Here is an 11,543-nt window from a genome sequence, read left to right on the forward strand (position 1 = left end):
ATGATATTTGCGGTCCCGTTACAAATCAAGGCCGCCTTCGATTTCATATTTTGAAAATTCAAAATTGTCAACGGTTTTCTTATTTCAGGCAAAAAAGACAAAAGTGTCCGGTCACTAGGTGGTGTCCGGTCACTAGCATAGTTACCCTACATGCATATGTACATATGAATATTGGGTATTGCAAGGAAAACTACGTAGCGATGTGTCAACCACATGCGGTACCCAGACTCGTGCTACATTTTGATGTACATATGTATACCTTACCATCATTAGCACACTTCTCATTTCCTGGCCCACCGTTAGTTCAGTTTGACAACAAGGATTGATAGATGGACGAAACCAGATAGGGATTAGAATATACTGCTGTTGGAACAACAATAACCACCTATGATATCGCCGAATATTATCTCGTTAATGTTTCAAAGTCATAAACTTATATACTAATACAAACATTACTGTCTTATTGTAGTGGACCTTATTGACAAAGATCGAGGATATATTTGCAATATGTATCGGAGGGGAAGTGTGTGCATTATTGGAGATCACAGGACTACCCCAGGGCTATCGCATGCAATTTGGCTCAAGGACTGAATTAGAGTCCTTTATCACATATATATCGGGCTATTCAAGGTGAAAATGCATCTTAAACCCAGAATTATCTTTTATTGTCAATTTCTTAAATTTTTAATCAAAAAAATTAAATTGTAAATGTTACTTAAAGACTAACTGCGAAGTGGATGACTGATTTGTGTGCGAACTTCCAAACTCCCTCCTTACAAAAACTGAAGGACCTCAAATGCCATGGACCAATTGGGTATTTCATCCGGATCTGTAAAATTTGTAATTTATTGTAAGTAATATTTTGTTTTTACATTATGTAGTGGTGCGTTTTCCTTCGCCAAATTACGAGAACTATCTCTAAATGGTGCCACCTGCCTAATCCGTCAATGCGAAAAAGAATACGATGTATATTATATTGACAAAGCGAAGACGTGAGTAAAATACTTTTAAAATTTAATAAGAACATTTATTAGGAATTTTAAATTACATGCATACAGTAAACTGGAAAAAAGTTTGGCGGTGGATGTACTCACTACTAAAATAACCAGAGAAAATAACAAATGGCTTCTACATTCAAACGATGGCGTAAAAGCATTTGATGATTTAAAGGATTTAAGGAACTCTATTTCAACAAAAATTCTATGGCCATCAGAATACGGTAATTAACAAAGTTATATTAAATACTTTATGCAGTTTAAACGGTTTTTGTATACCATTGATTACATAGAAAAGGCACCACTTCTGCTAATTTGTTTGCCAAAAAATTTACAACCAAAGAAGACTGACACGGAATTAAGTGATGCTGAACTCCGAAAAAGAAAAGTCCAAATATTTGATCGGAAACAAGATCTGCGATGGTATCAGAGTAAGTAAAAGCATACACTTTTCACTTTTTGTTTTTGAAAAAATGCTGGACATTTTTTTACTTCTAAAATAGATACAGAACGTATGTGCGATAACGGTAAAATAATGTTAGTTCGTGGAGACTGGATCCAAGGAGGCGTCTGCAAAGACGTTAGTGTTATGCTAAAGATATTTTTATCAGAAAGTAACCCCAAGGTAATTACGTTCAGAAAAGTGGTCGTATGTACACATAAAAATGGTCCTCTGCAATAACGACACAATTCAAAATTCAAAAAAAAAAACTGTTACTACTGTTAAGTGGCTCTCGTCTCTAATCCATTTCCATCCCTTACTAAAGTAAGCAGTAAGGGCTTCTGAATTAAGCACAAAAGATTAGATATGGATTCGACAAGGAGCCACTTAACAGTAGAATGGGTTTTTATTTTTTGAATTTTAAACTGTGTCGTCATTGCACAGAACCATCGATATATGAAGTTTATATCTACTGTAATTGGTATGTAAAACTTGAAAAGGAAAATAATTTACGGTAAAATTTTCGTATTTTAGGAGTTCACGGACTTGGCCAGCTTTTGTAGTCAAATTTTTTCAGCGCAATTTTTAAAACTACATGGTTTAACCTTAAATACTCCTTATACAATGGTAATGGAGTATTATCATGCGCCACTCGACGAATTTCTTCGAAAGAACAAAGACGAAATATCTCTCCAAATGCTAATATCTATTGTATATGATTTGGCGAGAGGTATCGAATATCTGGTATGGAATTTTTAAATACATCATAATTTAGGTTATAAGTTACAATTTATTATTTTTTCAATCTTAACACACAGAGAGTGAAACATATGCATCATGGATTTATTCGCTGCTCTAATTTGTACGTGACAAAATACGACCTGAAATCCAATTGCATCGAGACGAAAATTGGCGATCCCGGAATTCGTCGTGCTTATTCCCACGAAGAGTAAGTAGCGCATTGCAGGTGGTGCAATTAAAGTGTCTGTAACCAAATAATACCAAATGCTTGACCTATTTTCCACGTTGTGATGAAAATGCCTTTTTTAAAAAATCGTAATTTAACTGCTTAAGTGGGTTTAATGAATTTAATGGGGAAACCGAGTTATTAACCCGCTTACGAACAATTGTACGTACAAATTCAACTAGCTATACCATTTGAAAAATTTATAGAGAACCCGACGCACGAGTTCTAACACAGTGCTTATTTTCTGGAAAAAAAAAAACAGACTATAATTCTTTGCTTATTCACTTAGTTATAATTTTATTTCGCTTAGTTTACCTTGGATACCTCAGGAATATTATAATAATCCCGATGGTGTTCGCGGGGACGAGTGTGCAGATGAGTGGGCCTTCGCAACAACTATTTGGGAGATATTTGCATATGGTAAGAGCATATTGGAAGAGCTCGAATGCATTGGGAAACCCGCCAAAATTGTTGAAAAGCTACTAATGAATCGGTCTCGAACCGGTGGCATACTACTCAAACCAAGCGAATGTTGTCCAGAAGAGATCTCTAATATGATGTTTGACGGCTGGAGTTTGGACGCTTCCAATCGGTTTCAAACAGGAAATATCTTCGGTACGCTAAACACTCTCATAGGAAGGTACAGGCCTAGTTATGAACGTATTTTCACAAACGAACGCGAAGACCATCTTCCATACGAAGATAGTGATAGTGATAATGACATGGACAATGAAAATAGTGGGAATTGCGATGCTTTCTCAAGTCAGTCGATTACACCGTTTATTTCCCCCAATCAAGGATTTTCACATACTGGAATGCCTGGTCGCCCCTGGGATGATACACAATGGGTTTTAACATTGCCAATTGGAAAAGTTATTATTATTAAACAAGTAGCCCAGGGTCATTATGGCACTGTGCATTGGGGCGAATTACGTTACAACGATCCAAATACAGCGCCAGAAGAAGTGGCAGTGAAGAAATTTAAACCTGAAGCTACATCGAATCCAAAAGATTTCTTACGGGAAATAAAAATAATGCAGGTAAATAATAGTAAAGGCATAACATTTATGTACATCAATACATTCATATACCTATACATTATTTTTGAACTCAAAACAATAATTGCTGTTAATATTTTTAGTCCATGAATCATCCGAACGTTGTTAAAATTAAATATTCAGTCCGAAAGCCCATTTCTATCGTAATGGAATACGTGTCTGGAGGTTCGTTTCTTGTACTTTTAAAAACCTCCAATTTGACCAATAATAAGCTGTTACATTTCGCCAGTGACATTGCTAGGGTTTGTTTTGTATACTATTTTTCATTGCTGGAGATTATTAATATTTTTGTTTCTCGTTTTCTCAATTAACTTGCATGTAAAGGGCATGGAATACTTAGTGAGTAAAAAAATTATACACAGAGATCTGGCAACACGAAACATTTTGTGGGATAAGGAGAAAGATTATGTTAAAATATCCGATTTTGGACTATCACAGTTTGCAAATGCAGATGGTTACTATTGGGGATTTAGCCAACGTGATATTCCCATTAAATGGTATTTATTTAATATGAGAGAATAATATATTTGGTTCAATGTTTTTGAACACGCAATTTTTAGGTATTCGCCAGAGTCCATAGCATACAATAAATTCTCCATGAAATCAGACGTGTGGTCTTATGGTGTGACTATGTTTGAAACGTTTTCGGGCGGAGATATGCCAAATCTGGTTCCCAATCGGGAGCTTAGTCAAGATGAGTTTCTACAACGACTTCAACTGGGTGAAAGGTATGTATAAACAATGATTAGATTATGTAGATACTAAAGTCTTTTTCCTTTTGCTTGCTAGGCTCAGAAAACCAGATTTGTGTCCACAAATTGTATACGACAAACTTATGCTGCCATGCTGGCAAGCTGATCCAAAGGCACGGCCTACTTTTACGGCGTTGCTTGACTCTATTCGGTCAATTATGTTCGAAGGGGCAGCCATTTAACGTGCAAAATTAAAAAAAAAATTATTACGGTAAAGCTTTAATATAGTGCGTTCTAGTATTCAAAGAAAATCCTCACGAGAAAATGACTCAATGCACTCTATCGCCGAAAATCATATAAACTAAAATATATTTGAAATGCTCTATAAACTGAAAAATAGTATTAACCTGCCACTTTATAAAGCCTTTTAAATTTATTTTATTTTGAATGAATGAGGCCATACTTAAACGTAATAGTACACATAGAACGTTTTTATTACTTTCTTCTGGCAGCATATGTATGTATATCGTTATCACCAAAAACAAAAGGCCCTACCTATTTGATATGATTTCAGAAATCAGATTTCAAAATATTTCCTTAGTTGGCTATATATCTTGGCTATGGTCAGATATATCCTTTCACCAAAATTTATGCTGTGTGTGGAAATTTAAAATGTTTTTTGTAAAGTTGTAAATCTATGAGTTTTATTATAGATACAAAAAGATCCTTTCAAAGCGAAGCATACAACTTTGCTTCTTTCATATCTTGAACCATCTCATTTTCTCCTAACTAAAATTATCATAGACTTCCTTTGATTTCGAATTGCGATTATATATTGCTGCCGCAGAACTTATTGGACTTTCACTGCACAGAAATAGGCAGACAAACTATTTTTGGAAACTATTCGTTTTTAATTGTACTTGTTTCCTGTATATCAAAATAAAAGTTTTCATAAAATGTGCAGCAAAACGGAACCTTCGTTATCCAATGTATTTTCCCTTCGTTATGAATTCGAAATCCAGCCCATTCTCGAATTTAAATTTTAATGAGATTGGTTTAAATTTTTTTTCGAACCCATTTCGAGTGTATTTCCAATATACTATGAACGTTGGAAAACTAAGGTTGGGTTTGAGTTCGTTCTCAGTAAGATATGCATATTCGGTACCTATGTGCATACAAATACATTTCGCTGTTTTATGTATTCCCCAAAGAATTTTTTGGGAGTGTTGCTGGAGTGACAGTCCTTGGTCAAATATAAATCTGGGCCGTAACCGATACTTAGACCCAACTGTCGTGGGAACGAATACATATCGCTCATTTACTTCAATAGGGTCATAATCCAAAAAATACAAAAATTAAGTTAAACATGCAGAAATTACCGCTACCCCTTATTCTATGCTGTAGCTGCATGGATTACCAGTATCTCACTAGAATAAAATGTGTATTCATGTTTACTATGTGAGTATGTGTAAATTCAAAACTTTAAAGCAGTTTTTCTCGATTCTTGCTGTTTTGAGTTGTGAAAATATTGAAGTGAGGGCCTATGTCAATCAGTAGAAAAGGTGAAAAAATTTTACTCTGGTGAGACAATTTTACATTTCTGCTGCCAATTCGTACCTTTTTACTGCTAGAAATTTTTGACAGTCGCTAACAATTATTGAGATAAATATTTTTAAATCTTCAAAGACGTTTATTTTGTGACTTATATTATAAAAGTCGTTTCATAATAATTATGAGTGCGAAAAAATTTTTTAAGTCTTAAAAGACGGGGCTTGTTCAAGCCCGTTTCGGGATTAGTTGGAGACCAGCTCGGGGCTAATTGGGGACCAGTTTGGGAATATTTGGGGAGTAGTTTGAGACCAGTTGGGACTTAATTTGGGACAAGTTTGGGACTATATATATAATATAGTTCCAATCTAGTCCCCAACTGGACCCAATCTACTCCCCAATTAGCCCCCAACTAGCCCCGAAATGGTCCCGAACTAATCCCGAAATTGTCCTGAACAAGCCCCGTCCTTTAAGACTTAAACAATTTTTTTCCTCGAACGCTTGATATAGGCAGTGTCACCCAAATTTTCGCGTAAACGTGAAAAGTAACACTGCCGCACTAATTGCAGCTCGAATACACCCTAAGTCCTTATATTTTATTTTTCGTTTCTTACTTGTGTACAACGCCGATTTATTAAGAACTGCCATGATTTTCTTACTATTACAGAAGTTTTTTATTTTTATGCAAAATTTTAAAGCTTTGATTTCCCAATGAAATAATGCGCACTTTTTCCTACTTTCTACAGAAAATCTCACGGACCATATGAAATTTACAAATGCAAGTAATTTACTTTGTCTATTAAATATGGTACTTGCACCTCGGCCCAGCCAATTTATGTACATACATACATATTAATTAATTTACTTATAAGTTTTTAAGTTAAAACTGAAAAGGAAATTAGGTGTTACTTTGGTATATATACATATTATATGTAGGTAGTTAAGATTTGCATTTTTAGAAAAGTGTAAGTAAGTGCATTCATACATATATGAGGCCATGAGAGCAGAAGTGGCCTAACCCAAAAATTTTTTTTTGTATGCTCCCCTACTTAAAATAGTCTCAAACCAGATAAATTTTAAAATTTAAGTCACCTATTCTTTTATTTTAAGGCAAAGAGCTTCATCAAATAAAAGAATAAGCGACCTTTACTTTAAAATCTATCACATTTGAAACTATTTAAAGAAGTTACGTTACCTACCAGAAAAAAAATTCCAGGTTAGGCCACTTTTGCTCTCAATTGCCTCAATATGTATGCATACGTATGTACAATGTTGTGTCTTAGTTTCTTTAGAATTCATATGGTTATATTTACGTTACAATTATACCAGAACTTTGTTTTAGAGTAAAGTATATTTTAAGAACGCCATATCTAAGCTTTTGTGAATTTTTCCTTCGATTAAAATTAAAATGTTTGGAATAAAACCTTCACGAGTATAAATACAATTCTTTTGTAATTTAGTTGGAACCCTACATTAGACTGGGTCGACTTTGTATGGGAGAAAATACAAGTTTTTGATGATGTTGTGTACGTTCACACCTGTATGCTTATCTGCTGATGAGGTTATGTCGTTATATTTTTTATTCAGTCTACAACATTAAAATACACCACAGAATAATAATTTTCAACCAGACAACCTGATAGCCAGACAAGTGTGACACACCCACACTGTAGTTGTGATATTATTTGCTTAACGAGGAATTTACACTACATATATTTTGATCGGCTTCCAAAGCATGTGATCCTTGTTTATATATTTTCATAAACTTTTTTTTAATTCACTGCACTTCCATTCTAATATTTAAGCTATTTTGATTTCTATAATACAACGTTAAACGAAAAGGAGAATTTACCTTTTTTGCCACACCAACGACAATAACAATTACATTTAATTTATAACTACCCAGTAGATAATTTCAGGTGTTAAAAACCCTTCCGAAAGGCCTGCCTGAGAGTGAAGAGGCCTCCCACCCTACATTCCTTTCTCCTTTCTTTTTCGTACGGAGTGGCACAAATTGAAGGACTTCTTCTTTCGTTATCCATGGGAGGCCTTTCAAAAGGTCTTTTATAGAACGTACTTCAGAAGGCCTTTTGGAGGAGTTCTTTTAAAGTTGCTTCTTTAATTTATAAACATCATACATCTTTGAAGTACATATCTGCTTAAGATTTATATCAAATATGTGTTATTGTAACTTAATAGGGGTCTTCATCTAAAGTGATAAATACTTGATAAACTTGATAAAGCGATAAATTTATCATTTTGATAAATGAACTGTCAAACTTTGTATGGAAATCTATTTAACCAAAGTTTATCACTTTAGGCTTGTTCGAGTTACAATCACAGCCGCAGTGTTGCGCGAATTATTCAAGTATCACGTTTTGTGTGAATTTCTTACAATAACATTATCAGTTGGGCAGTTGCAACAGTGTTCCAAATTTTAGATGAAAACCCCTAATATGTTTATTGAAATTCATTTGTAATGCTAAATAATATAAATTTATGCATTCTAGAAGGCATGCTAGGAAGCACTTTTTTCAGCCCTTCTGGAGCCTACCTAAATTATCTTCTGGGTATTAAAATATAATTAACGGTCAAAATCACAATTTTGTTTCTTCATTTGAACATAGAAAAGTGAAAAGAGAGTTAATATGCTTGTTTACATTTTACACTATAGTTGAATCTTTTTGAGGAACGGTATTTTCCATGGCCTGAATTTAATGGGTAATTTCATAACAAGTTAGTCGCGAGGGCGAACAAAAATTTGCACTATCGCGAATGTATGCTGAATAGTAAACAACTGTTTCACACTTTGGTTCAGTTGTATTTTATTTAGCTTCAAAACGATTTGACTTGACTGGTTCAATTCAATATATCGAAACAATAAAAATATTTACCACTGTATCAAACTTAAAAAAAATTGGATTCAAAAAATGTTCGCAATTTTTCGTTTAATGACTTCACAAGGTAACGTTTTCACTATTACAAAACTACTTAAAGAATACACAAGTTATCGTTTCACCCTAGTGTATATGAGGCCATAAGAGCAGTAGTGGCCTAACCCAATTTTTTTTCTTTTTGTTCTAGCGGCTATAAGCCAGCCCAGATCGGCTAATTCCTCAATCGTTGACCTCAAGCTCAACTAACGGAAGACCCAAGAAGCGTGCAACGTCTATAGGGCCCGAGTGCAGTAGGCACGTGAAGAGATGTCTCGAGGCGGTAGGCATATGTATTTACCCCTAGTCTGGTACGAGTTTAGGTTATCAGGTGGTTTTGTGTCCAGAACGGCATTCATAGGCCGGGAGACTTGGTAACTTGCGACCGACTCCCTGTGAAAGCCGCTCAAGGCCTGTCGATATGCTGTCGGCACCAGAGATTGCTTTATGAACCTCTTCGGGCAATATTAAAATAATAATGTTTAACTTCCTTTCAAAAAAAAAATATATATGCATATATCCACGGTAATTAATTTCACTTATGTTCGATGGGCTATAAAACTTGTAAATTTGTGCGCAAATTTATTGAATTTTCCTGTGTTTTGCACAAATTTTAGACATCTAATTTTTGGTTGTGGTATGAACTAAATTTATTTAAAAGGAATTAAAATAAAAAACTACATACATTAGCTGTTTGTTTACAAATTATCCAGTAACTGGCCAGCTACTCTCCAGTAACTCAATTTCTAAGAATTCGCTCTCAGAAAAAATATCCAAAAAAGTACGCGATCGCAAATCTAGTAAAAGTTTGCAAGTTTCATGAACAGCTGATAAATTGGTTGTTTATTCGCAGCAAATTCCTAATAAAACAATATATTTTATATTTAAATAGGTTTATTTCGTCAATTTCAACCATAAAAACCCACAAACAGTTTCCTTATTAGTTTAAACTCTATCCTTCAACATGCGACCAGTTGTTTTTCGTACTGGCAAATTGTTAAAAGCAAAAATAACTTAATTTCTAAGAATTCGCTCTCATAAAAAGTACGGGTACGTGAATCCAGTAATAGTGTGCAGGTATCATGAACAGCTCATAAATTGGTTGCTTATTCGCAGCTAATCAAGACTTGACGTGTCTGAAAGGGGTCTTAGTGGATATTTTTTGCTGGAGAATTCGAAAACACAACTATTGTGAAAAATTCTCTGTACGTAAACTTTTGTGGTTGACTGTTGTGATTAAATATAATGCCCTTATGCGTTAGCCCCTCCACAACATGAGCACAATCCTATCTATGCAGATTGGAATACACTGTTTCATCCCCACAACCCCCCCGCACCCCTTTCCTTATTGTTTTTTTATGAAGATCCCTCGGCGTTCTTCTTTTTCAGTACCTCCATGACACCCGCAAAATTTGCAATTTTCTTTTTCGTAGATTTTGGCGTCGAATTTTGACTTCTTACTCGCATTTGAGGCTGGGCTATATCGTCGCTAAAGTCAAAATCATTTTTAGCGGCCGGCCTTAAAAAAAAACTTATTTAGTGAACACTTCATGTACATATGTATATTTCCAAGCTTTGCTGCTAGCTTACTCTGTTTCAGCATTTGTAGTTGTGGCAGGCTCGATTTTGGACGTTGACCCAGTAGTTTCCGTATTTATTGTTTGGCGGCCGGGAAATTGCCACTGTAGCTCCGGAATAGTGCCTTTCTCCAGCAGCAAATAGAGGCCTTCCAATTCTTCTGCTCCTGGTATGAAGTATTCTTCATTATTCGAGTTATGACACTCCGGATCATTGGTATCTTCGCCAGTCATGTGTTGATGCTATAACCTAGAATGTCCTCAAAATATAAGTTATAGGTATTGTGACGAACTTTTGTTAAGTAGCTGATATCACGGCGAATTAAATTTAATTAATAATTTATTAAATTCTTCTTAGCTGATATGTTTGTTGTGTAAATAAATAATAGATATGCGCGGTGCTACCCGATGCATCGGAAACATCGATGTTTCCAATAATAGTGGCGTGGCAAACTATCAATACTATCGATGGTTTTGTTTTTTTTTCACTATCGATAGTTTTTCAAAACTATGCATTTTCACTGTCGAAAATTTTCCAAATTTAAAACACAAAAAGGGTGAATGTGCATTGTATAATGGGCTGTTTTTGCCACATGTAGCTCTTAACATATTTACGTATTCTGCTTTCTAAAAACAATTATCTTTATTTAAGAAACATAGCATGGCAACATTTTTGGGTTTTAGTTGCGACCTTTTTTTCGTCATGGTTCCGTTTCTACTGATGACGTCAGGGCAACATAGTAGTTCTTTTATATAAAAGTATTACCGTTTTATCAGCGTTTTTACTGCAATTAAAATGCTACATTTAGCCCTTTCGAACATTTTTTTCGAAGAGCGTTCATGCTATCGCATTTAGCAAGTGTACATTTACGCGAGTTCGAAATCATATGCTCATGCCGTGTTCGATGTTGAATTCGAGCAACTGTTCTTTTTCCAAATAATGAACAAACACATGATTTTGACGTAATGCTCTCCAAGGCGAAGGAGGTGAGAAGAAAGGGGATGATGTTGTGCCACAAAGGGCGTTTTTACGAGAAGCTGTTTTCATGGCGGAAATACGCCTGGAGGTTTCTAATAACTTTTTCAGATATTTCTTCTTTTGGATTTTGGTATCGATATTTGCGATATCGAGTCTTTTTATTCCGATATTAATGGGTACCCGATATTTTTCCAGCGATACTTTAAATGAGTACCATATCGATACTTTCGGTTCGGTATCGTGTCCCTATCTGCAACTCTTCTCTACCGATTATTTCTCTACTGGTAGAAAATATACGTCATTCTCATGAACCAAAAATACAAGATCACCTAATCAAAGAAGCAAGAAAAAA

The 11,543-nt window shown here is 34.9% G+C and overlaps 2 protein-coding genes across 2 annotated transcripts in view; one reads left to right on the top strand and one right to left on the bottom strand.

The window, feature by feature from the left end:
* The window catches only part of LOC118734419 (tyrosine-protein kinase hopscotch-like), an 8,772-nt gene extending 1,626 nt beyond the window's left edge, over window positions 1-7,146 (top strand). The window contains exons 2-15 of the mRNA XM_036464141.1: window positions 470-630; window positions 722-814; window positions 882-992; window positions 1,059-1,219; window positions 1,289-1,426; window positions 1,499-1,620; window positions 1,972-2,181; window positions 2,256-2,386; window positions 2,715-3,444; window positions 3,546-3,704; window positions 3,787-3,959; window positions 4,023-4,190; window positions 4,252-4,425; window positions 6,449-7,146. Coding sequence (XP_036320034.1) covers window positions 470-630; window positions 722-814; window positions 882-992; window positions 1,059-1,219; window positions 1,289-1,426; window positions 1,499-1,620; window positions 1,972-2,181; window positions 2,256-2,386; window positions 2,715-3,444; window positions 3,546-3,704; window positions 3,787-3,959; window positions 4,023-4,190; window positions 4,252-4,396 — 2,502 coding nt within the window. The 3' untranslated portion in view covers window positions 4,397-4,425; window positions 6,449-7,146. The remainder of the gene's footprint in view (window positions 1-469; window positions 631-721; window positions 815-881; window positions 993-1,058; window positions 1,220-1,288; window positions 1,427-1,498; window positions 1,621-1,971; window positions 2,182-2,255; window positions 2,387-2,714; window positions 3,445-3,545; window positions 3,705-3,786; window positions 3,960-4,022; window positions 4,191-4,251; window positions 4,426-6,448) is intronic.
* A 2,365-nt stretch (window positions 7,147-9,511) lies between these two features.
* Window positions 9,512-10,587, bottom strand: LOC118734545. The gene is made up of 2 exons (XM_036464259.1): window positions 10,226-10,587; window positions 9,512-10,154 (listed from the first exon to the last, which is right to left on the bottom strand). Exons 1-2 carry the CDS (start codon window positions 10,444-10,446, stop codon window positions 9,992-9,994), a joined length of 384 nt encoding a protein of 127 aa, XP_036320152.1. The 5' UTR covers window positions 10,447-10,587; the 3' UTR covers window positions 9,512-9,991.
* Window positions 10,588-11,543: the final 956 nt, after the last annotated feature.

This window comes from Rhagoletis pomonella, unplaced genomic scaffold (genome assembly GCF_013731165.1).
Source record: "Rhagoletis pomonella isolate Grant_MI unplaced genomic scaffold, Rhpom_1.0 Rhpom_scaffold_00002, whole genome shotgun sequence".
NCBI classification, from domain to species: domain Eukaryota; kingdom Metazoa; phylum Arthropoda; class Insecta; order Diptera; family Tephritidae; genus Rhagoletis; species Rhagoletis pomonella.

What these genes read in the sequence shown, in the direction of transcription:
- LOC118734545 (XM_036464259.1), bottom strand. Translation starts at nt 10,446, where the DNA reads ATGACTGGCGAAGATACCAATGATCCGGAGTGTCATAACTCGAATAAT. An exon ending in ACTACAAATGCTGAAACAGA is followed by an intron (nt 10,155 to 10,225) that starts GTAAGCTAGCAG and finishes TTTTTTTTTAAG; the next exon opens with GCCGGCCGCTAAAAATGATT.